General features: G+C 39.5%; 1 protein-coding gene across 1 annotated transcript in view; it reads right to left on the reverse strand.

The window, feature by feature from the left end:
- Positions 1-311: 311 nt before the first annotated feature.
- The window catches only part of jarid2 (jumonji and AT-rich interaction domain containing 2), a 113,019-nt gene continuing 89,973 nt past the window's right edge, over positions 312-23,357 (reverse strand). The window contains exons 6-18 of the mRNA XM_015379624.1: positions 21,395-21,639; positions 14,156-15,623; positions 11,425-11,966; positions 8,367-8,459; positions 8,045-8,163; positions 6,152-6,222; positions 5,929-6,043; positions 5,737-5,842; positions 5,339-5,521; positions 4,735-4,865; positions 3,743-3,929; positions 3,529-3,636; positions 312-2,704 (exon numbers count right to left, since the gene is read on the reverse strand). Of these exons, the coding sequence (XP_015235110.1) occupies positions 2,459-2,704; positions 3,529-3,636; positions 3,743-3,929; positions 4,735-4,865; positions 5,339-5,521; positions 5,737-5,842; positions 5,929-6,043; positions 6,152-6,222; positions 8,045-8,163; positions 8,367-8,459; positions 11,425-11,966; positions 14,156-15,623; positions 21,395-21,639 (3,614 nt within the window). The 3' untranslated portion in view covers positions 312-2,458. The remainder of the gene's footprint in view (positions 2,705-3,528; positions 3,637-3,742; positions 3,930-4,734; positions 4,866-5,338; positions 5,522-5,736; positions 5,843-5,928; positions 6,044-6,151; positions 6,223-8,044; positions 8,164-8,366; positions 8,460-11,424; positions 11,967-14,155; positions 15,624-21,394; positions 21,640-23,357) is intronic.

Consider the following 23,357-nt stretch of genomic DNA (forward strand, 5'->3'; position numbering starts at 1 on the left):
CCTTCATTTTAAATGATCAGATTTAAAGATTAATCGTAGTAATTTATTGAACTTTGGTTCTTCTGGCCATTTGACATAAATAAATGACAGTTTTCATATGAAATTAATCCAGATGTTTGTGATTTCCTTCTTTATTACACATGTTAAATTAAGCAAGAAAAACTCAATTTGAAGATATGAATGTCTTTGTAATTATGGAATATTAGGCTCCATTTAAATGTCGCTGAACTTCAAACAGATGCATAAAAATTTGAAGGCAGTAAAATCGGTTTAGACATGAAAAATCCCGACACAAAGAACCAAGACACAGGTAGGTTGGAAAGTACTGACAGTGAATTGTCTGTAAGTTTTTATTAAACCTTAAGTACAAACTGCAAAAGTAAAAAACTGTAAATATAACCAACATGAAACTCTTTCCCAATGAGAGGAAAGGCAGACAAGCGGCTTTAATAAATTAAGTCACCAGATATCCCATTGTGAGCAAGTAGTTTGTACTGTAGAAAATGGAAGAAAAACCAACGAGAACTAAGCAATAAAACAAAAAAACAAACAAACAAAAAAAAAACCCCGTAAGAATAAAATATATTGTAAGGCCATAAAAACTTGACAACCACTTTTTAAGCTGAAAACACCTTGGTATTTCTTTAAATAGTCCTAAAACAGTTCAGTCTTCTGCAAGGGACAAATACCGACAAACTGGATTATAGGATTTTTCCTTGACAGTCACCACTGGCAAGCTCAGTGCAACATGAGTAGCTACTACATTTTTGTTGAATTTTCAGTAATGAAAATGTAAAAACCCCTTTTTTTGTCAACATATCTTTTTTTCCCTTTTCTTTAAAAAAGTAAAGCTAAACAAACAAAACTAGGTTCAAGAAGAATGGGAGGGGGGTGAGTGTAGGGTGTGTGTGTGTGTGTGTGTGTGTGTGAGGGTGGGGGCAATCATTGGCTACTCGATATCTTCTTTCTTAATGATATAAGCAGCACTTAAAATTTTTATACACATTTACCAGAGCAAAACCCTGTAAGCATCAAACTCACACAGATGAAGAAAGGGAATTGTAAGGCTTTTTCTTCATCAAGCACTCTCCTCTCTGGAAAACTCTCTTCTGCATTCTTCTCCTTCCTTTTCTTTCTTACTTAACCTCAGGAAAAAAAAAGGCTCAAGTATTTAAAGAAATTTACAGGATATATGTACAAAAAAGTTGACGTTTGTTTGTATTGGACTTTTTCTTCTCTCTAAAAATTACTTGTGTATCTGGTGGGGGAAAAAAAGGGGGGAACAAAAGGCAAAAAGCAAAGAAAGAAAAATGTATATTTCACATTTTACACTCATTAACTAGTGGCTCTACTTGAGATAAAACATCAGCTCAACAAATGGGGGGAAAAAAACAACTAAATAATATAATAATTAATGTTTACTGGTACAGATGAAACAAGAGGACTGGAAGAATGGAATGTTAACACGATTGCACATCTAGAACCAGAAAAGCCTGAAAGCCTTTCTGACCTGTAGGGAGAGGGGGGGAGCAGGCGCCAACAGCCCCCTCAAACTTTTTTTATTTTTTTTTCTTGTTTTTTTTTTTTTACTTTTTGCGTTGTTATACAGTAATTTTTACCAACAGCACCAATAAAAGGAGTCTCCTTGCCAAGAGTCAGGCACCGATGACGTCTGACCGGAGATCCCTCTGTGTCGACATGGAAGTGAAGCACGCTATGCTCACTTCCACCGACAGACAAAAAAAAAAACATAAAATAAAATACAAGGAAAAACAAAAGCAAACCTAGAAAACAAAAGCTAAAGATTTGAAATAGAAGTTAAAAAATAAAATGTAGCAACCAACATCGTCTTTCAAGTTTTTAAACCTTGCATCACTTCCTTTAGAGAAAAATCTGCAGGAAATGCATCCCAAAACTCAGAAAATTCAATAATAGGACTCGTCTTCCTCACAATCGAGGACAGAGAGAGAAACTTTGGGTAACTACTAAACAAGATCATCTGGAGGAACAAATCAAAAAGGGTGTGGAGGGGCGTCCATTTCATTCCAGGGAGGGGGGGGTTCAGTCTCAAGATCTAGTGATGCAAGAAAAATGAAACCCATTCTAAGGATGGAAGGGTTAAAAATGGGGCCCTGCTGAGTCTTTCTCTGTATGTTAATGCTTGTACTGTTGATTCTGAGCGAGTTTGTGGGGGGATTGGGGGGGGGACTACATAAAACAAAATAAAAAAATATCACTCAAGATAAAAACTAATTCTTCTTTCACACTAGTGCAAAAAAGACATCTTGCTTTGCTTTTATTTTCCTGTTTCCAGAAACAAGCTGTCACTAAAAGAGAGGTGAGTGAAATGGAGACTGAGCTCAGTTTAGGGGGGTGTGGGGGGGGGAGGCTGATAGTGATCCTTCTTAATGTAGAAACTAAACAGAAGTAGAAGGTTGGAGAAGAACCTCGCTCCGCTTCAGGAGACGGCCGCCGCCTTCGGCATGTGGATGGAGGACAGGCGGGCCAGGGACACCTCTACAGTGGCGCGCTTCCGGGGGCCCCGCTTGGCTGGTGATGCTTTGGCAGGGCTTAGCGTGTGGCAAGAGTCCCCCCCTCCTCCTCCTCCGCCGACGATGACGGCCCCTCCTCCTCCGATGCCGACTCCTCCGTTCTTTAACATGGCCCGTCCGCACACTTGGTTCACCAAACTGTTGATTTGCTCCTGAGCAGGAAAGAAATGGCAGAAAATTGGTCTTTTAATGCAGAAAAAATGATGAAGTGCAAATGAAAAAATATCTTAAAGATTTTTAAAATCTAAATCTGGGCATCAGAACGGATTGTTTTAAACAGGTATTTTGGGGCCTGCACGTTCCTGAAGCATCCTGACAGTTGTCCAGCAGTCAGTCAGTGATGCCTTACACAAGGTGTAAGCCAGTAAGGGTCCATGGTGGGGTGTTTCAGCATAGCATAATAAGTAGTTAGTGGAAGGAAAACATGCAGGGGAAAGGATTTTATGGAATTCCGAAAAAAAAATCCCCTGTAGAGCTTAGGGGGAGAATTCACAAGATACTATGATTAAAGGCCATGGTGTCATTGAACTTTATTAGAAAAGCACCTGAACCCCCTACAGGAATCTATGGAGTATTGTCAACATGAGGAACAGGGAGAGGAGATGAAGCAGAGACAATACTGCAGAAGCGCTAATGGCTCCCATCACAGCAACCTGGGCTTTAACACCTCAGAGACACAGAAAGTCGAGCAAAATAAACCCTGATCAAGTGTTGAGGCCACAAAGGGGGACACATTTTGGAAAGTTTAATTTTCCACATTAAAAATGTAAAATCCTAACCATCCAAATAATTGATTTTTCATCAAGCCCTAAACATACATTAAATAAATAGTATTAAAAATATAATAAAACGATAAATAAGTCTGTAATAAACCTACAAAGCTTTCAAAAAACACAAAACGCATGTGATCCCTGCTCTCACTTCCAAATTCTTAAGTTGATGTTGCCCTCTTGTGGACATGGAGAGAACATTTTACCTCATCATATCGATACATCATCTTCAGGCCCCTGCAGGACTTGTGCTTCTCCACATAGCGTAGTGCACACTCCAGACAGAAAACCACATTGTCTGTCTCCTGAACCACCTGCAGAGATGGACGATAAGACCAATATGGTCACCAGGAAAACAAACCAAGGAGCAGCAGGAAGGTTTGCCAACCTTCACATTAAAATAAAAAAATGTTCTCTTACCATGGACAGGTAGCACAGGTGCTGACAGATTTGGCAGCGTCTCTCTAAGGACTCCAGTGCCAGCCATTTCCCACGGGGCTTCTTGCGCCCATCGACAGGCCCAAAGTTGCCATCATGTGTGCCATACCTGGCAGAGGATAACAGACCCGCCTTAAAAAGTTCCTGACGTTGGTGCAACTCTATGTTCCTGTAGGATGAAAGGTAAACAGGTTCAGCACAGAGAAGAATCAGACAATGTTTGGATGAGACCTCGCTGAGCGAACAGGAAGGAGGTGGACATTTGCTAGGAGTAGTTGCAAAATATTTAAATATAATCAAATTATAATTTGATGAGATAATGATGAAAATACACACATTCTGTCTGGTCTTTACAAGCAACAGCTGCAGCTTCAACACTGATAAAAACTCTCCATTACACAGTTTCTACTGGTTTTACTATTCTTAATGGAATATCAGAAGGTTTTCATGTTTATCTAATATATGGCATCATAAATTTAGTTTTTTCTTTACTCAGTCTATTTATTAAATGATAAATACATCTTAAAACTACACTACAACTGTAATAATGGAAGGAAAATTCACCTGATATTCCTCAGACTTTACGATGCGGCACTATAACTGCAATAACTTATGTGCAATCCTTATTTATTACCCTGTAAAATAACTCTCTGTATATACCCCACAAACCTTTTTCTCCTTTTGGCACATTGTTTCACTATTGAGTCGATGTGACAAGTGAATTTCTCCAGATCAATAAAGTCTATCTTATCTTGTCAGTGGAATTTACTGTTCTTTTCATTAGTCACATTTTTACATATCTTTAATAAAAAAAAATCTTGATAAAAGTACTTAAACAATTATATAATAAGTTAGCACACAATCAAATTATATGCTCACATGTTAACCTTATTTTTCTTTATTTTAAACCTTTTAAGGGGTCATTAATTGTTTTGAGATATTTTCACTTTCGCAGTGGTTGTGTATCATCTTGCCTGAGGTCTTTGAGTAGGGCGGAGATGGTGGAGAGGAGAAGGCCGTTGTCCCTCTTGGTCTCTGCGGTGGCGATCTGATACAGTAGCTTCTCCATGGAGAAGGGCTTGGCTATACAACGAAATTTCAGGTCCTGGACAAAATTAAGATAAGCGTCAATTATATATCAATTCCAATTAACACATTTTATTGTACTGATCTAAAGGAACTTTTCTTAGTGAAAATGTCACCTTTGACAGACAGACATTCAAGCGATGGGAATGTTATTGCAATCTTTTTAAGAGAACAAAAAATATTTTCTAGAAAAGAAAATAAATATTGATCCTAATCCTTGGGTTTAGCACTTATCTGGCTATAATCTCATCCATGTGTTAAGACATTGGATTAGTGTAAATAAGGTAAAATCCTGATTGCAAACCAACTACTCTGCAGACGGAGGCAGATTGACTCCATTGTAAATCCTCATAAATGAAGCCTATGAACAGAACAAGCTAATGTTTCAGTTCGAACGATTTCCTCAGATCAAACAAACAGGCAACTATGCATCTCTGTTCAAATCTGACATATATGTCTTTCTACTGTTTGCATCCTGCTTCATGGACTGACCTTTGCAGCCTGGTAACCCAGGTTCATCCAGTGTGGCGTGGCGAAGTGCACGGTCTCAGACACGCTGTAGCCACAGCACACTTTAGAGACAAAGGCACCGGGGAAGCAGACCACAAACTGACCGCTCCGCTGGACTGTACGGTAAACCTTGATGCCTTCGCGGCACAGCACCTCTGGAGAAATCTGAAGGGTTAAAGAAAAGACAGACAGAACACTTGTTCAAAACAAGATATAGAAGCAACACATATTTATTCATATCTCCAACAAACTAAAATCTATTCCCAGATTATTGATTAATTTATTAAAGGACTAACTGTGCTTCACAATTTCCACAAATATATACACAGGTGCTTTACCAACCAAGGTTAAGAAACTCCAGCCACACTGACAGCACTCACCATAATATTCTTCTCCAGCATTTCTAGTCCTGGGGTGCCATTGGCTTGAAGCAGTGTATGGACCACCTTGTCCAGCTTGGCCTTCTCCTCAGCAGGGACAGAATACCTACCAGAAAACACAGCATTTATCCATAAAAATATACAGGATTACCATGACATGGCGAATTTTAAAGACAGGCCAGTGATGCTTACCAAATGCAATCAGCACCAGTGTGTAAGTAATCAATATATGGAAGGCGGTTTTGGTCTCGAGACCAGCATGAGGTAGAAAAGACCATGCCTATATTTAGCCAGGGAATAGTCACCCCTGTAAAAAACAGAAAGAAATAACAAGTATTACTGACTGTTGAGTAGACGGCAAAACAAGGAATAGACAACCTCTGCGAAGATGCAGCTAATAATGGACATAGCTTACCAGGCACAGCACCCAGATGCCTCAGTATGGATCCAGAGTTATTGGGGAGGACAGTGAGGTTCCATCCATGTCTGAGAAAAGATGGAAAAATTACATTTGAGTGATCGGTTGTTAAAACTCCTAAATTAAATTTCTCTATGTGCATTCCTGTCACACTCAGAGATTTAGAGAGAATGCATCACAATTTACAGACATTTTAATGATCGAATGAATGCAACAGTTAGTCCTTTGCCAGGTCTATTAAAGCACTGAATGCAGAGTAAGATCTAAGGTTCTCTTTCTTTAGAAACAATCTTTCCTTGCAGAGACTAAACATAGCTGACTGTGGAGCGCAGCAGTTAAATATTTTTTTATATATATATATATATTACTAGGTAGTATACTAATGGCTGAAAGGCTGTAAAGTTTATTTTATTAAGTTGAAAAATGCATGGATAGCACACATTTATAAAGCTCATAGTTGATACTAACCAAACTTTTTCTCAAACGTTTCTATCATTACATTATACTGAGTGTTCTATGTTTGAGATTTAGGTGACTACATCTCATTAAAGTTCTTTCAGCTGGTCTTCTCTCTTATTGTTGTGTACAGCAGGAAGGAATGTCACCATAAATATAAAAGGCAACCAGATATTGCATCCATTCGGTCCTTTTTTCATTTATTCTGTTGCTCTGATTAAATACTTATTTCCTCGTAATATTTTCCTATGAAATAAATATGGGAATAATTTCAAAGATTAATTTTGGTTTTCTCTAGTGGGCAGAGAGGCACAGAGCTGCTATCACACTGCTTCCTATTCAGCTGTGCAATATGGAATATTAAAAAAAAACATTTTAAGCAGCTCTAAACCTTAGGATATTCAGACATTTTGGCAAATTATCCTTGAAGATGGGACGTAAAATTCATAGTGTTCCACCCCTAGACTTTAATCATGACATGTCGAAGGTTAGTTTCACTTTTTCCTCCCATAGGACCTGAATCTAATATCCTAATGTTTTAAACAAATCTATGTGCAGCCCCTAAGGATGCCAGAGCATGCTTTATAGAAACACTGCATGTATTTGTCATGCTGAGGCAACAGAATCCTTCTCAATAGTTGCAGAGCATCTGCCTGGCAAAACATGAGATGAAGCAAAGTTATTACCAGGTCATTAAGGTTTTATTAGTATTTGAGTTGGACTGACTCAATACAGTGTTTGTACATGTGCAGTACGCATGGAGTCTTAGAGCTATGACAGTTTTCTGATGAGTCTATAAAAAATTTATAATCTGGCAGAAAGAAGGTAATGCTTGGGAGTTATTTAAAAAAGTTTGCTAATTTTTCTGCATTAGAAGGCATATATGTGTTGGTGTGGAGTACATATTTTATTCAAATGTTGTACTTCTGATGCATTTGACAGAAGCTAAAACAGGCCATGGGATTATCAGCATCAATCTATTAAAGGTGTAATGGAGGAATTTTGCAAATTTTCTACAAGACCTCCCCTCTCCGGTTTAAAAAAAAAATGCACATGCACAACCCTGTACCCGCTACCGAGAAGGAACGTCTATTAAACGTGTGTGAGAGCGTGCATGAGCCCATTTCTCCTCGTGCACGCTCTGTTTAAAAGTTGCTGTTTGTATTGCTCATACGAGCTTACTTTCCAAAAGAAGATTGGCAATTTATCCACTATATCAGACTCACCATCGGTTAGTGAAAACAGGGACGAGCATGTAGGACGGCGTTACGTAAACTTATCATCAGAATGATTGACGATTAGGAGGATCACTTATTTTGATGATCAACCCGGAAAAAGAACATCCTCCACTATACCTTTAACGTGTCAAGTCTCTCATTTTGCAGCTCACTCTCATTCAGCCAAATGTTAAGGATAATAAACACAAAGGCTTACTTTGAAAATGGCTCTGATTTTCCTGTTGGGAAACCACTGCCGTGTGTACTGGTGTCCACTTTTCCACAGTGGACGGCCACGTGGACGTCTCTCTGTTCCACTATCCTCCAGTATTCTTGCTGCAAGTTGTTTAAAAAAAGGAAAAAGCAATGACTAAGGAATGCATGAAGCCAGGATACTATGTGTAGGCCTATATTTAAGTGATGAATGGTTCCATTTAGCAGCTTGACATTCATTTTACCAACAGATACAGGTAAAATCTAGCCACTAAATCCTGTTCACTTAACTTGCCTTGTTTCATGTAATGTTTTTGAAGGCTTACCTCAACCTCAGCAGCACCAGGTTCTTTATTAAAGCACATGGTCATGGTGTTCCGGGCTATCCTGAAGAAGTTGGTCAAGGACACCGATTTCCCCTGCAAAAAGAGGCAAATTATCTATCGGAAGGGATAGTGTGTCACTTATGGGGAAAACAAACCAAGGAGATGCTAACCAAAAGGAAAAAATATAATCAAAGATGAGTAAAGGAATGCTTTTATTCCAAACGTCATGTTTGCACAAGTCAAAAAAATGGATAAAAAACTGTGGTTATGTTTACAGACGGATGTCCATTTGATTCCGTTTAATGAGCATGTTGAAAGTACAAATCCGCCTGCAGAATACCTTCATCTAGTCTCACCCTCAAGCTTAAATAAACCTTATATTCTGCTTTTGAGGTTTTCCAAATCTAATCTTTATAATCTAAATCCAAATTATAGTATAATAATAAACTTTGATTAAAAATAAAATGAGAAATGCTATCAATGCATTTAGAGACCATAGTTAAACTCCTGTCAAGCACTTTTTTTCTCTTGAGAATTAATGAAATGTAATCTTCAATTTAAAGACCCTAAAATCAACAGCTGCACATTAATAAGCTGATTTTATTGTATCATGTCTGCTGACAGGATTTTTAGAAAAAAAAAAAAAAGGTCAGATATGGACGGATGAAGATACCAAAGGACTAGAAGTAAGGGTGGATAGAAATAAATGAAATGAGATCCAGGATGGAGATGACTGAAGTTTGCTGCACTGTAAAAGTTAAAGCAAAGGTTATCTTCATGTGTGGAAGAACTGTTCGTTTACCTTTACAAAACCCATAAATGTATGCACAGTGTGTAATCGGTCCTGCTGAAGAAGACTAACAATGACGGGGAGAGCTGCTAATGGCACACTTTGTGAGGGGAATGTTTTTTTTTAACTGACCTACATTTCGAGAGCGGTGGGAATAGTGGATCTATCTGTACACAATAACAGTGACGGAGCCCCTTAGAATGCGTAAAACTACAATGGGAGACTGAAGACTGGAAGCTATAGTTACCAGAGGTTTATATTCACTCATCACCATGAATGCCATGAAAACTTAATGATATATTAGACCTTTTGCATTTGGGGTGAAATTATACCAAAACAGAAATAATCAAGAAATGGGAGCACAAGTTGGAATTTACTGTAGATTTTCTCTCATTTGCACAAAGTCAGTTAGACACACAGGTTCATATATCCACCCCACTATATCTGGTTAAGTGCCTCTTTGTAAGTTGCAAACAAACGACACACTTTTTGTAGCCATCAACAAGTCTGTGGAAGATTCTGGCTGGAGAGTTGACCACCTTTCTGTTGAAATTAGTTAGCACAGAGCCGTCTCTAACATAACCCCCACACAGAACCCCAATGCTAGTCTGGATTATCCAACCCAAACCATTTTTTGGTCAGAATATCCAATTTCTAAATCAGATTTGGAACTACGAGCACTAAAGAGTTGCTTAACCTACATAGGCAGTCAGCAAGGTCCCGTTTTTCATCCCATTCCCTATTTGGACCCCATGTCCACCTCAGATAAAAAGATTGCTAAGAATGACAATAAACTTACAAACCACTAGATATGAGGGTAACAGAAGGTGGAAATGTGTAGTTCTATGCCAAATTTGCTGCTGCCTATATAAACAGACCAAATGGCCTCTACAGAAAAAATGTTAAGCTCATTTGAGACAAAGACTATGTTGTTAGATAAAACTGACATGAATCTATGGAGGATTTAGGAGAGGAACATTATAAAAACTGTAAAGCATAATGGGTTCTATCAGGACAGTGATGTCAAATAAAATTTCAAACAGGTTTTGTGGTGGAATAGGCAGTCTAGCATTAAGACTCTGTAGTGGTGCAGCCATTCATTTTTGGCGTTCACCCAAAAGTCAGGTGTGGCAGGAAAACAATGAATCGAAATTTATTCTGCTAAGAAGGGAGGCCAGTTATTCAGCCTGAATTATATCACAAGCCAGCTGAGGCATATTATAAGCATGAGGTTACTCTGCAACTTACTCAGGGACATTTAACCAAATATCAGTGAATGCGTTTTGAACCTGTATTTGTAACTTTGAATCTTGGTGGATTAGAGAAAATGCTCTATAGATTGAAATATAGGAACAATATAGGCCATTAAAATGACTACTGGTTCTTAATTGTGCAGAACTTAAGTAGTCGCCATTATCTTTGTAGTAAAATAATGAGTCAGCATTGAGCCTGATTGAAACCCAATCAGAATGTGGGCCAACCATAGATTTCAGATTCATCAAATGACTCCAACTTGATATGGTCCTAATAACTGGAGCTTGATACCCCATTAATGAACGAATGCCTTAAACTTGTAGGATAAAACCTAAAAAGCACTGAAATGGCAGATGGTTAACAGTGTTATGATCCCGTATGTCGCATTTCTTGCCCGTTGACGAAACCAAACCTCTGACGAGTAATGCAGGGATTTAAGATAACAGCAGCACTTCAGCTGCTCCTCCCTGATGAAGAATTCAGTAAAGACAAAAAGACAGGCAGGTAAAGTATAAAACTCAGACAGAAAATGCAGTTTTATCACAGTGACTTTCTGTTTTCCTATCTGTCAGGGTGTGAACGAGACCAAAAGCGAGGTTGGTCGTTAAAGTGGGAGGGTCAATGAAGTCTTGGCCCCCGGACTTCCAAGGTCAAAGTTTTTGCTTAATAAAGCGTCTCATTGTGTCAGTACACACACTTTGTACTGCTCAGAGATTAATTTTGTGGCCAAAACCGACCGGATATTAGCTACAATAACGCAAATGTGTATTTCAGCTGGCTACAAGTTACACAAGAGAAACCTTAAGGCTGTGGCAGTAAGGAAGCAAGATTCACAGATGCTTCCATGCTGCACTGCTACTGATGACAAACCAACAAACGACCCCTTAAATGACAATAAGAGTTGTTATCTGCATTTAGGAGAAAGAACAGCAGAGTTGTTAAAAAGATGCTCTTCCATGCCTCTTTTCTATATGATGCTGTGGAATGAAAGGAGAGCATTGTTTCCATCCTCACCTTGTAAATACATTTGTACTGGTCACTGAGAATGCCCCTTTCGTCCTCCACCTGCTGCTCTCCATTCTGCCTGTCTTCTTTGCCTTGTTTTTCCTGAGCGAAGAGCCGGCGCCGGCCCGCTTTGACCTGAGCCTCCAGCTCCTTCAGACATTTCAGACGGTGATACACTCCGTTGGTGCGGTGGTTCCCGGTCGTCCCTCCGACGATCCCGCCCACTAGCCCATTTTTGGGCTCATAACGTGGCAAAGCGTGAGCAGCAGAATCCGAGAGGCCTTCCAAGGGGCCCTGCCGGGACTCCAGGTTCTTTTTCTCTTGCAGCACATCGCCCAGAAGCCGGAGTCGCTCCTCAGCACTAAGAGAGTCATAGGAGAGGATGTACTGGAGGTACGCTTCCTGCAGCTTGGCCAGCCGGTCCTGCGCTGACTTGGGGATGCGCAGGAGGTCAGCGAGCTTGGTCCATTTCTTCAGGTCCATCACCTGCTGCATGCCACCCATGTCATTGATGAGCTGGAAAAAACGTGACAGGTCCACTTCACAGCCACCTGCATAAGGGAAAAAAAAAAATTAGGTTAGCATGAAATCTAGCGGCACGTTTGCGGAACTATTAGCCTTCTTTAGCTAAAATAAATCTAGCATTCATAGTAAAATTTCTCCTCCTCTCAAACATGCCAATGAAATTAGTAATTATTGACAGTTTTTTCACAAAAAACTTTTATGCAACCACCATCACCCGTTAAATTGAAGTTTAGTACAACATTTCAGCTGCACTTTTATCATCAAAACCAGAAACTACAAAATCTCGCCTTTGTAAGCAGAAAAACAACTAAACAATCAATGGAGTACAAAACTTGCTAGTTTCAGACATATTTAGAGAGAAAGCAGACACATACTTTGAATGTTATTTTGTGAATTGGAGTGAAATCAAACATTCTGCAGTGAATCATGTATAAAAGCCCCATATTAAGAAGGGAAGCTGGATAAAGTTCTGCATGCTCATAATAGCAAGATCAATTTGTTTTAAGTAATACAATTCTGTGCCTGGTTGTTAAGGATGCTATTGTTGTTCAGAATGAAAAATGATAACATAACATGGTTTAACTGAATTTGATTATGATGCATAATATTAGTCAAATGGCTCTGGGACAATAAATGCACCAAAGATATTAACTCTTGACTGACTGTTCAGTCACCGCAGCACACTATAAAGTGGCTCAAAGTTCAAAATTTAGGTTTAAAATTAAGTCACCAGTATTCTAGATATCCAAGGAGCCATTTTTAAAAACTATACATACAGCAACATTACAGGGATTTATTAAGGCTACGGAAGAGTGAGCTTTTATCTTCTGTCAGGAAATGGGATGAAGTTGAAACCCTTACATTAAGATAAAGGATTAGACATTCTCCATAGAATATATATGAAGATATATGGTTTATAGTCGATAAAGCTAACAATTCTAATGATCCTAACAGTTTAGAGCTGCAAAAGACAATTTGTCAATTGGGAAATACTGATATCTTCATATCGTCCTTCTCTTCAACACCATATGCTGCCTGCACCCCATTGACAGACGTTAAAAACCTACTTTATGCAAAACAACTTGAAAATAATATACGTTTTTTTATTTGTTGTTCATAATGAGAAATATGAATAGATTATTTCTGCCAACATTGGCCAAATAAGCCTTTTTGGTGCATCTCTACATTTTTGACAAATTGACAATCACCTCTTTATTCCACATTAACTTTGCCTGGCTAGCTTAGACTTCTATAAAATGTTGTTTGTTAACATATACAATAAATAAAGCCAACTCAGCACCATCTTTACTGTATTCCCGCTGGTTATGAATCAAAACTGAAATCCAATCAACTTAATAAGGTTCAAACATGCACTCTCTGCTAAACAAAGTAGCATCAGACCCAGCTTCCACATTGTCAGTTCACATCATCTTACATCACTATGTTTGGCTAATTCACACTCAAGAAAAAAAAAAGAAAAAAGCTGAGCGTCACAATGCCAAAAAGCTATGTAAACGGCTCTAGATGCTGAACTGGTACATTGGCAATGCTACAGGAAGTCATTGGGAAGCAAGATGTTTTGGCTGGTGGAAGACACTCAAATGCGTCCTAATGGGTGCCAGTTCTCTCTCTCTAGCTAACAGCTGCAAAAAAACTCAATAAACTGAGCTAATTTAAACTAAGCTCTATATAAATGGCACAACACACTCTAGTAAAAAAAAGAAAATAACATTTTGGCAGCTACACATCAGCATGTATAGAAACAACTGTTGACATTTTTATAGGAAATGTAAAGTCTGGTTTCATTGGACATATTTTCTTGTAGAAATGTTGCATATTGTTATAGTCTACTATAAACTGCAACCTGAAAGCTGATGGAACCACAAAAACGCTCACCAGATTCAAACAAGAGGCAACTCCAAATGCTGAGCAGCTGAAAAACTGGTAGATTGCTTATTATCAAGATTCTTTGTTTTATTTTGTACTTAAATGCAATCTTCTTTAATAATCAAATTTAAAAAAGGCAATATGTTCACTTTTTAAAGTCCACGGTCATGGTCTAACTCACTTCTATAGAATCAACAGCTCATCTCCTATTCGGCTATCTGCAGGGGATGTTTGCTCCTTAATGCTCAAAAATTGACAACATGTGCTTTCCTGATTATAACTCAATCCAAAACCCTTTTATCAATCTTAATGGGATGGCCTTACTTACCAATGACAGGTGGCTCATCCATGGTAATGCCCTGAGATTTAAGATGCTTGCGGATGCAAGCCAACCGCTGCACATTTGGGCCCCAGCGTCGGCCCAGCATGTGGACCCTCTGCACCTGTGTAACGAAGCGCATCTCCTCATTCAATTTGCACTCTGGCCGCCAGTCCTGTGGTGGCACCACCCGGCACATGCCAGCCACTTCTGCCTGCTCCCTCACTGCATCCAAGTATACCAGAGGGTCCTGAAACTCCCTCTGAGCTGGCCGGAAGACAGGCACATCGCCCAACGCTGCCCAGCCCTCTGCCTTGCTCCGCTGGCGCTCCCGCTCCTTCTCCTGCTCACGTTCCTTTTGCCGTGTCAGCTCTTTCTCACGCTCCCACTCCTTGTCACGGTCTGCAAGCCGCAACGCTGCTGGTTTGATCTGCCCTGGCGGGTTGGTGGAAGGAAGAGAGGATGAGTTGTTGCAGGAGGAGGGGGAGGAGACAGAGGTTTGTTGAGGGTCTGAGGTAGTGCTGGCTCGACTAGGGTTTGGTGCGGTATTGTGTCCTACTGAGGGGGAGGATGAGGAGCTCCGACCATGCGACCTGCTTTGCTGCTGCTGTGCTTGTCGTATCAACATCAGTTTGCCAGCTGATGCACGCTTGGGTCGCTGGTTCACGGGCTCCACATTGGCTGCTGGTGTAGTAGGAGGTGGTGATTGTTGAGGGGTAGGAGTAGTGGCTGGAAGTGGAGTAGCAGGTTGAGTCTGTTTAGGGGGGGTGGGTTTCTCTGAATCGTGTCCATTAGAAACCGGAGTGGTAGGGTTGCCTTTCTGTTTTGCCGCTTTCTCTTCATTGGCCAACTTCTTACTGCTGCTACGCGTCTCCAATGGTGTAGGCTGAAGCTTGGCCTTTTTGGCCTCAGAGCCACTTATTTTGCCTTTCTGAGCAACAACCCCTGCACTCACAGAGTTAAGCACCACCTCCAGGCGGCGCTTGGAGTTTCGCAGTCCTTCTCGACCCGGGCACTCTCCGTGGCCTTGCTGGCACTGTTTCTGTCCTTCCTCCTTGGCCGAGGCGTTGTGCCATTGCCCGTTCAGCTTGCCGTTGGGTCTGCCATTGGCCGCCGCTTTGTGCAGCCCGTTGGATAGTAGCACCTGTTTGCGGGTTTTTGCATTGCTGTGGTGGGCTGGTGCCGCTGCTTTTCCTGAGTTGGCCAGTCTACTGCTGGCTGCTGGCTGGCTGTGCTGATTGTGATTGTTCGCTGACGATGATGCCGAGGCGGCGCTGTTGTGTTTGTTGCTGCTGCTGAGTTTGGTTTTCTTGCCCAGTTCTTTCTGTTTGGCTTTGGTGTAGGTGACGTGGCCCTTGGACACGGTGGCTGTGTACTTCTTCACAGTTTTGGACGGCAGTCGTAAGTCGTGGTTCTTTTTGGCACCACTGACAGCTTGTGCCGAGCTAGCGCGCGTCATCCCATTCACTTTTGAGACCTGAGATGGATGGAAAGGAAAGCAAAAAGATTAGCTGAGCATTAGGGAGTTTTTTTGTTTCTTTTTTTCAAAAATTAAGCTAGTGTTAGTCTGAATAAGCGATTTCTTTGCTATATGGTCAACTAGATAAAAAAAAACTGCACAGACATAGAAATGCAAACACCGATATTATTTTCCTAAAGTAAAACTGTAGGAATATTGGTGTTTCACAATGAAGAAACTCTCAGTTTAATCTGCATATTGAAATGTTTGGTTAATTAGATCAAGATATTTATGGTAAGCTCTTTTCGGCAAACAAAGTCTGAAATAAATCAAATCGGCTGTTGTATTCCCCCCTTTACTGTCAATTTTATGATTTATACAACGACAAATCCAAAGCACGACAGGATAAAAATTGTTTAGAGACAACACAGAAAGGACATGGCAAACATGAACTGAGAAACAGCTTTTTTGACAAACAGATGGTCAGACAGGATGAGGTGGGAGGTGGGGTCATTGGGATTGGGTAAATTCCCATTTGGCTGCACAAAAATAGCCTTTTACTTCCTTTGCTTGAATGTGTGTTTGAAAGTGCCTGAATGAGAGTTTGGGGAATAAAAATGATTGTCCTGTTCCATGTTCAGAGAATATCATACGTAGCTTATTTCCAGTCTGGATGAAGGGAAAAGAGGTTGGAATTGCCCCAAAGAGCCACTTCTACCCTGCTGGTTTTCTTTTTTTTCTTATTTTCCTTTTATATAAAACCTTAGGCATAATTCCGTTTTTTTTTTTTACATGGCTTTCCTGTCAATTCTGGGTTTTCCTTTCTTTCACCCTTTCCGATTCAATTACATTGTATGAACAAGTGATAAGAACTTTGATATTTTTAGTTTTGTTCATAAAATAAAGTATTAGTCGTAAACCATTTTGTACAGTTGAACTAGCCTCTTTAGATGAGCTCCTGCTTGCCTCCAAGTCCTGGAAGCATACAGTTCCTAAAGAGAAGGAATTTTGCAGGTAATAACCCACTCTACAAAATGAAAGGTACTCTGCAGCCTGCCCTTGTTCCTGGTGGTGGCAGCAGCGTATCAGATGATTTCAGAGGAGGAGATGATAGACTTAATCATGGTCGAGTAGAAATGCGCCATCAACATCTTTGGCCTTTCACATTTGTTTTAATGACTTACAGTTAATTAATACTTTGAAGTTTATTTACATTTTATGCAGATGATATTGAGCTAAAGTTAATTTGTTTTGTTTTTTTCGTTTTATACTATATATGATTTGTTTAGAGTCATTTTGACTCCAGTAATAATTATTATTAATAATTAACCAACAGAAACACAATTTGTACATTGCCCTGTGACTAGAATACTGCAAAAGAAACTTTGCCAGATTATTTTTCTAGACCTAATACTTAGTAAGAATACTTTGGAAACAAAAAAAAGAAGAAGAAAAGTTTGAGTCTTTGCAAATAGTCGATAATGTCTTTATGTAGCGCTGCTTAGACAAGTCTGAGCAGAAGGATGAGGGGTAAGATGGAGTTATCAATCACAGCTGCGGCGCCACAGGAGGTAAGCTACAGATAGGCACTTTGACAGGTTATCCTTTGAAAAGCTCCTACGTTGCACTCAAATTTGTGTGTGTGTGTGTGTGTGTGTGTGTGTGTGTGTGTGCACGAACGAACATGTATTGTATTGTGTTCGTCTCAGGTGGCAGGGGCCAACACAAAGACTGGGCCATTAAAAGATAAGGGCGAGCTGAAACCTAACCCACCTCCGTCAATCAGTTCCCCCTCCTCCTAACACACATGCACACAATGGATGAGAAAGAAAGGGTGAAAAGGAAAGAGGAAAGACGACAGGAGTGCTTAAAAAGGTGTGAGATGAAGGTTGAAAAATCTAAACAACAGAGGATATGATTTATCAGCATTCTGAATTAGTATCTTATAGATTAGCCTGATATTTTGGAAAATGTTTTATGGGATAGATACAAAACCAATTTTTTATTTCTATTTCTGGTATTTATATTGAAAGCACTGAACCGCTACCTGTTCGGAACACCCTTTAAGTAACAAGCTACAGTTTATTGACAGATCAGAGGGACACTGCCAGTTCTACTTGCCACCACAAGGTGGCTCAGTAGACCTGTTCTGATCAGGTCTAGCAGCTCTCTGTTTTCTCTCTGTAATTATAGTGTCTGGCAAATAAGGAGGAAAGGGAGGTAGGTATGAAAGCATGAAAATGAGGAAACAAAGCAGCACATAAAGGACACAAAGCAATATAAATCTTGGACTCAGAGGGACAGCAAGGCCAAGACAAGAGTAAAAAGAAAGATCTATGAACAAACTGGAGCAGAAAGGATTTTGGGCTGCATGTGAGAGGCAGAGAGAGGAAGGGGGGTGGGTCTAAATGACATCATGTGTTGCTATAGCCCAGCTGAGGGCTTATAGGAAGATTTTTTTTATGGCTAACATCTGCAGGAGTTGGCCCAGAGAGGAGGAGCAGACGGAGGGGATGCATAGAGAAGGGTGAGGAGAAAAAGCCAGACAGAATAGAAAAAGAAAAGAAATTAAACCCTGGAAATGAGGGAAGCTCAACATTAAAATGTTATCTCGTTAGAAACTCCTACATGTTTCTGTAGGTGACAACATTTTGCAGATCAAGTTTGTGTCTCTTACTAATGTTAATTAGTTATACTGTGTTTGAATGTTTTTGGTCTTCTAACTTTCTCAATGAATCATTTGTAAGAATCTAGGATTTCTGAATAAAAATACCAAAAAGTCAAATAATGTAAAAAGTTCCAAGTTTCAATAGATACAATGAATAAAAAAACAAGCCAGTGCTAATAATGATCTTTAATGTGGTGCATTAGTTGGGTCTGTCCTTCAATGTCTGTTTTAATAGCAGTTTTGCTCAACATTTCCTTTTTGATGATCTGGTTACAGTAAAACTGATCGTTGGAAAGGCTTTATAACTGCTTGAAATTTTGGAAGCGTGTAGCATTACAAACAAACTGTAATTCATTTAAAAATGTATTTGATAGACAAAAATCAAAGTAGCGCATAATTGTCAGAGTAACTGAACCAATAATTAATAATAACGGCATACTTGTATGTGAGCAGGTCACTGTACACACTGGATCTGTTTTAATCTTCAACATGTAGCTTCCAAAGGTTTCAAGTTCACATGTTTCTAGATAAGAGTGTAAAAAATGCCATCTGCCTTGAAACTTTATATTTTGACAGTCAAATAAATATGGTGGTTTTTCTATTCATTATGTGTGGCGGTTAATGTTTAAAGCAGTTATACTCGTTTGGACGGTCATTGGATTTTTCTTTTCTTTTTTTGCTAAGCACTTAACAGATTTTTTGATGCACTTTAAAACTTTTTCTGCAATAAAATCAAAAGCTTTCATGCACACACACCAGAGGAGCATGATTATAGGAAATCCAGCCACTGAAATGTGATTGCCTATATTATCTATGCAAAAAGTATTCAGTTGTTATCGTTCTTTTCGTTCTCCTTTGTAAATAAATTTTTTCTAACGCTAATCTTCGCTATCATTTGCACCATCATCTGTATCAGGTGTCTGCATCTACTGCTGTATGACATCTACAAAAGGAGGCCAACTACCTCCCTAGCAAGCAAAGAGCTAAATCATGTAATTTTAATATTCTACCCAACAAAAACAAGATCTCACAGAAAGCCTTTTTGTGCTATCAAAATTTCACACAATGATATTGCAATTATATGCATCTGAAAACAGAAATTAGAATAAACTGCATAAAAAGACAATTATTTAATGCTTTCTTTAAAATAAGAAGTTTGCATACACCAAGTAAGGCGATTAAGAACATTTGATGTTAAATGGACCTCAAACATACTGCTTCCTTGTGTGAAGCGATACAGAACCCCATGACATCCAGCTAATTGTAAGTCAACATATAATCAAAGAAGTCATGAAGAATTTTCATGAAGGAAGAAAAGTTGGTATTGGTTTAACCTTTGGTATCTCTGAGCCTGTGCTTTCACAGTTCATGGTGTGTAAAAATATTGGTATGTGTTTTTAATTCACATGATCAACATGATTAGTATTCATGCTCATTTAGGGAGGGCAGAAAGTGGTGATGAGGAAAGACAGAGGAGGTAGGGAGAGATGGATTAGAGAATACGGAGTAAAATAAATCAAAAGATCACTTGGGTGCCAACAGGCTGCTAGGAACAGAGTAGAAAGTTTTTCTTGGCAGGAAGTCGCTCTCATTAAGATTCATTGCTGCTCTTACTGGACAATACCAACCACTTTAAAACATAAACCACGAGTCCGAGTGTGCATTAGCAGCTGCACTATGAAACAGTGGACACCACCGGATGAAGACAGGCGTTTAAAAGGCTGGGAAATCATAATGCAGAAGGTGTAGAGGAGAAAAAAGGCGAGCCAAAACAAAGAGCCTTAGCAGACAGTTGCTTTTAATTAGCCAATGTGACGAGACGAAGCCGTTTTTTTTGGACCGAGGCTTTCGTTAGGCCTTTTTCTGCATTTTCACTTTGTGGGGTTCCTTGAAACCCGCTAAGTGCCATGGAGAGGGGAGGCAGGATTTTCACAGCTCTTTGCCAGAGCTACTAAATATAGCCGCAGTCGCGGGAGGCCAAAACACAATCATTACTCTCTCAGACACAATGGATGGAGGAGAGAAGGAGGAGAAAAAAAGGAGAGGAGGCGGAAGAGAGGGTGGGATAGAACATGCAGAAAAAGAAGGAAGAGACAGAGCCAAGGAAGAAGGAAGGAAGAGCTGGACTAAATCACAAAGGGAGATGAACGGAGGATGTAGCAGATGGGAGGATAAAAGAAATTAGGAGCTGCTGACAACAAAAAAAAACCTCTGATGATTGTGGTCAGGTGTGCCTCAATAAATCTAAATATGGTCAACAACTAAATAATTCAGCTGAAACGCATAAGATTTAGATTTAAAAGAGTGAAGTTTTTCGTTGTTGTTTAGGAAAGTTCTACCAGAATACAATATCCCATTTGAATAAGAAATTTGAATAAAAAAAATAACTATTATTTTACTCTAATATCTTCAAATTTCGCACCTCTAAGCAATATAATAAAAATGCAACATTTTTACGAAATTAACAAAGAGGTCCCAGTTTTCAGAAGAGGGGTCTGCAAACACATCCAAAACCTTAAAGTGAAAAAGTCTCCCACGTTTTATTGGATTCAAAATAAAGTTTATCATTTTCATATTTAACTCTCTCAGCAACCAAAGTGTGATATAGGTCTTTCTTTCAAATATCAGAAGCATGTTGCATCCAATTGGGATAAATTCGGTCCATTCTTGAACCATAGCTGAGGCCCTACAAGCTGTATTTGGAACATTTTGCATTATATCAATTTAGATACAAACAGAAAAATTGTGATGGCAATGATTGACTTTTTAACTATTGACCAGTAGACAACCAGGGCTAAAAGAGCCCGACTGTTGAACACTGATAAATAGTCATATTTTCTGATTAAATGAAAATTGTCTCATGAAAAGTTTAGTTGAACTAAAATAAACTCATAGATAAATATATACTAAATAAATATACTAGATAAATATATCTAGTTTATATTTAAGCTGAAAAAAGTAAACTTTTTGTTTATTCTCAAGTTTTGGGAAGCAGCGGTATCACAAAGTTCTACCCTTTTCCAGGTCAAACAGTCTGCGTCAAACTGATAAGACCGCCATGTCTACCGTCCTGTTAGATCCATCTCAGGTAGAAGCATCAATGTTTTCATCTAAACTCTACCTGCTTCCGTAGCTCCTCCACCGCTCTCCTCGACTGCAGCCCGTTGGCGGTGCCTCGACTGCTAGCCAAGGCCTGCAGCTCCCTTGCGTGCTCCCGAGCCTCCGCCCGCTCGCTGCGCTCCCTCAGAAGAGGTGGAGGTGGCGGTGGAGGAGGCGGGAGTGGAGGAGCGGGGGCGTCCCTGCTGTGTGTACCCGCCTTCGGCCTCGGACTCTCCCTGGTCCCCGCTTTGCTGTGGTTGTTAAAAACTGGAAAGTAATTGAGAAATAACTGATCAGTGGTGTTTCTTTAAGCATTTTTAGCTAATTAAATTGCTAATAATGTTCAAAATAAAGACATCGATTTATTGGTAAATAAAGAGGCATGAGTGTACATGAAGAGACCTGGAGTTTAACCAGAACTCTTCTATGAGTGCAGCAACAGGACAAACTCTTTCAAATCATTTCAGTTTATTTTCTAAGGCTCCAATTAAAGACAGAGGTCCGCTCAAGGCAATGAGGTTCCGATTAGGTTCGATATGAGTCCAAATCCATCCAGTCGAATTCAGTTCAACCCAATAGAACACATTTTTGATTCAATTTGCTTGAATCCAATTCCATATAATTGCATTTCTATTAGCAGCCTTGCAGAAGCAAGGCAGACCAACGGATTGCATCGAACGCTTTATTCGATTCAATCCCCCATCCTGAGCTTGCACTGAGAAACAGGCAATAGAGAATCAAGATGAAACACTCCCTTTTAACAGGAAGACACCTCCAGCAGAACCACACTCAGGGTAGGCAGCCATCTGCTTTTGACCAGTTGGGGGGTTTGGAGGGCAGGAGAGACACAAACAAAAACAAAAACTCTACGGCTGGGATACCTGCTAGAAGAAATGACAAAGTTAATGATAGAATCAACAGGGTAGAAATACATTCAGCACATAGAGAGCAGAATTAAGGCTACGGTGCTGAGTAGAAATCTGCCAGCTCTCTAACACTGTTACAGCAGAACTAAAGTATACCTGAGTGAGCAGCAAATATAATCTTTGCACTAAATGAATGTTTTAAGCCTCGCTTTAAAGGTAACAGAGTTTACAGCCCCCAGATGCTTTGATAGGAGATGCTTTAACAAGAAAGATGCCAAAAGGCTAAAGGAACCATTTTTTCACTTTTGAGGTTTTTTAGGAAGTGAAAATCAGCAAAGAGCAGTTAGACTTAGCAGAAACTCTTTGCTGCCTTTAGAGCAGGAAGTTTTTCACCATCAAGCGATCTACAGGTTTTCTTCCAGAATGACATTAAGCTATAATTCAATTCAGTTTATTTATATAGCACCAATTCATAACACGTCATCTCAAGGCACTTTACAATTCAACCAGATCATACAGTCAAAGTGATTCGAGGTTTTCTATAAGGATATAATAGAAACAATCTTCACACTACTTTATCAGCTGGAGAAAGGTATCGCTGCAGCATGATGCTGCCACCGCCATGCTTCATGGAGATCATTATTAGCAAGTTGTGTAGTTTTTTTTTCCCCAGCAGTGAGACATTTGGGCCAAAGGTCTTTTTTTATACTAAAATAATCTTATTCACAGGAAGAAGGGCATCTTATCAAGAATCAAGATTATAGTTAATAAACTGCTGTATTTTAGTCAGAGCCACCAAAACAACTGCGTAGAGCAGGATGCCAAATTTCATTTGTATTAAAACATTTTTTTTTTTTTATCAACATAATTCTGCACAACTATGTGATGGTCTATCACATAAAATCCAAAAAAGCAAAAGAACCAAAGCAGTTTGGATTACTAAAGGCTACTGGCTCAACAAGAGGATTCTTAAAGATCCACTTGGGGATAAAAATGAACAGGCCTTAAAATGATGTGTTAGAGCACTTCTAATCTCTTAAAACAAGAGGAGCTAGAAATTCAACAGGCCAGAAAAAGTTTGTTCAAAAAGCTCCAATTGCCTTCTAGCATCTGTAAAGA

Source organism: Cyprinodon variegatus, unplaced genomic scaffold (assembly GCF_000732505.1).
Source record: "Cyprinodon variegatus isolate N-32 unplaced genomic scaffold, C_variegatus-1.0 Scaffold196, whole genome shotgun sequence".
Taxonomy (NCBI): domain Eukaryota; kingdom Metazoa; phylum Chordata; class Actinopteri; order Cyprinodontiformes; family Cyprinodontidae; genus Cyprinodon; species Cyprinodon variegatus.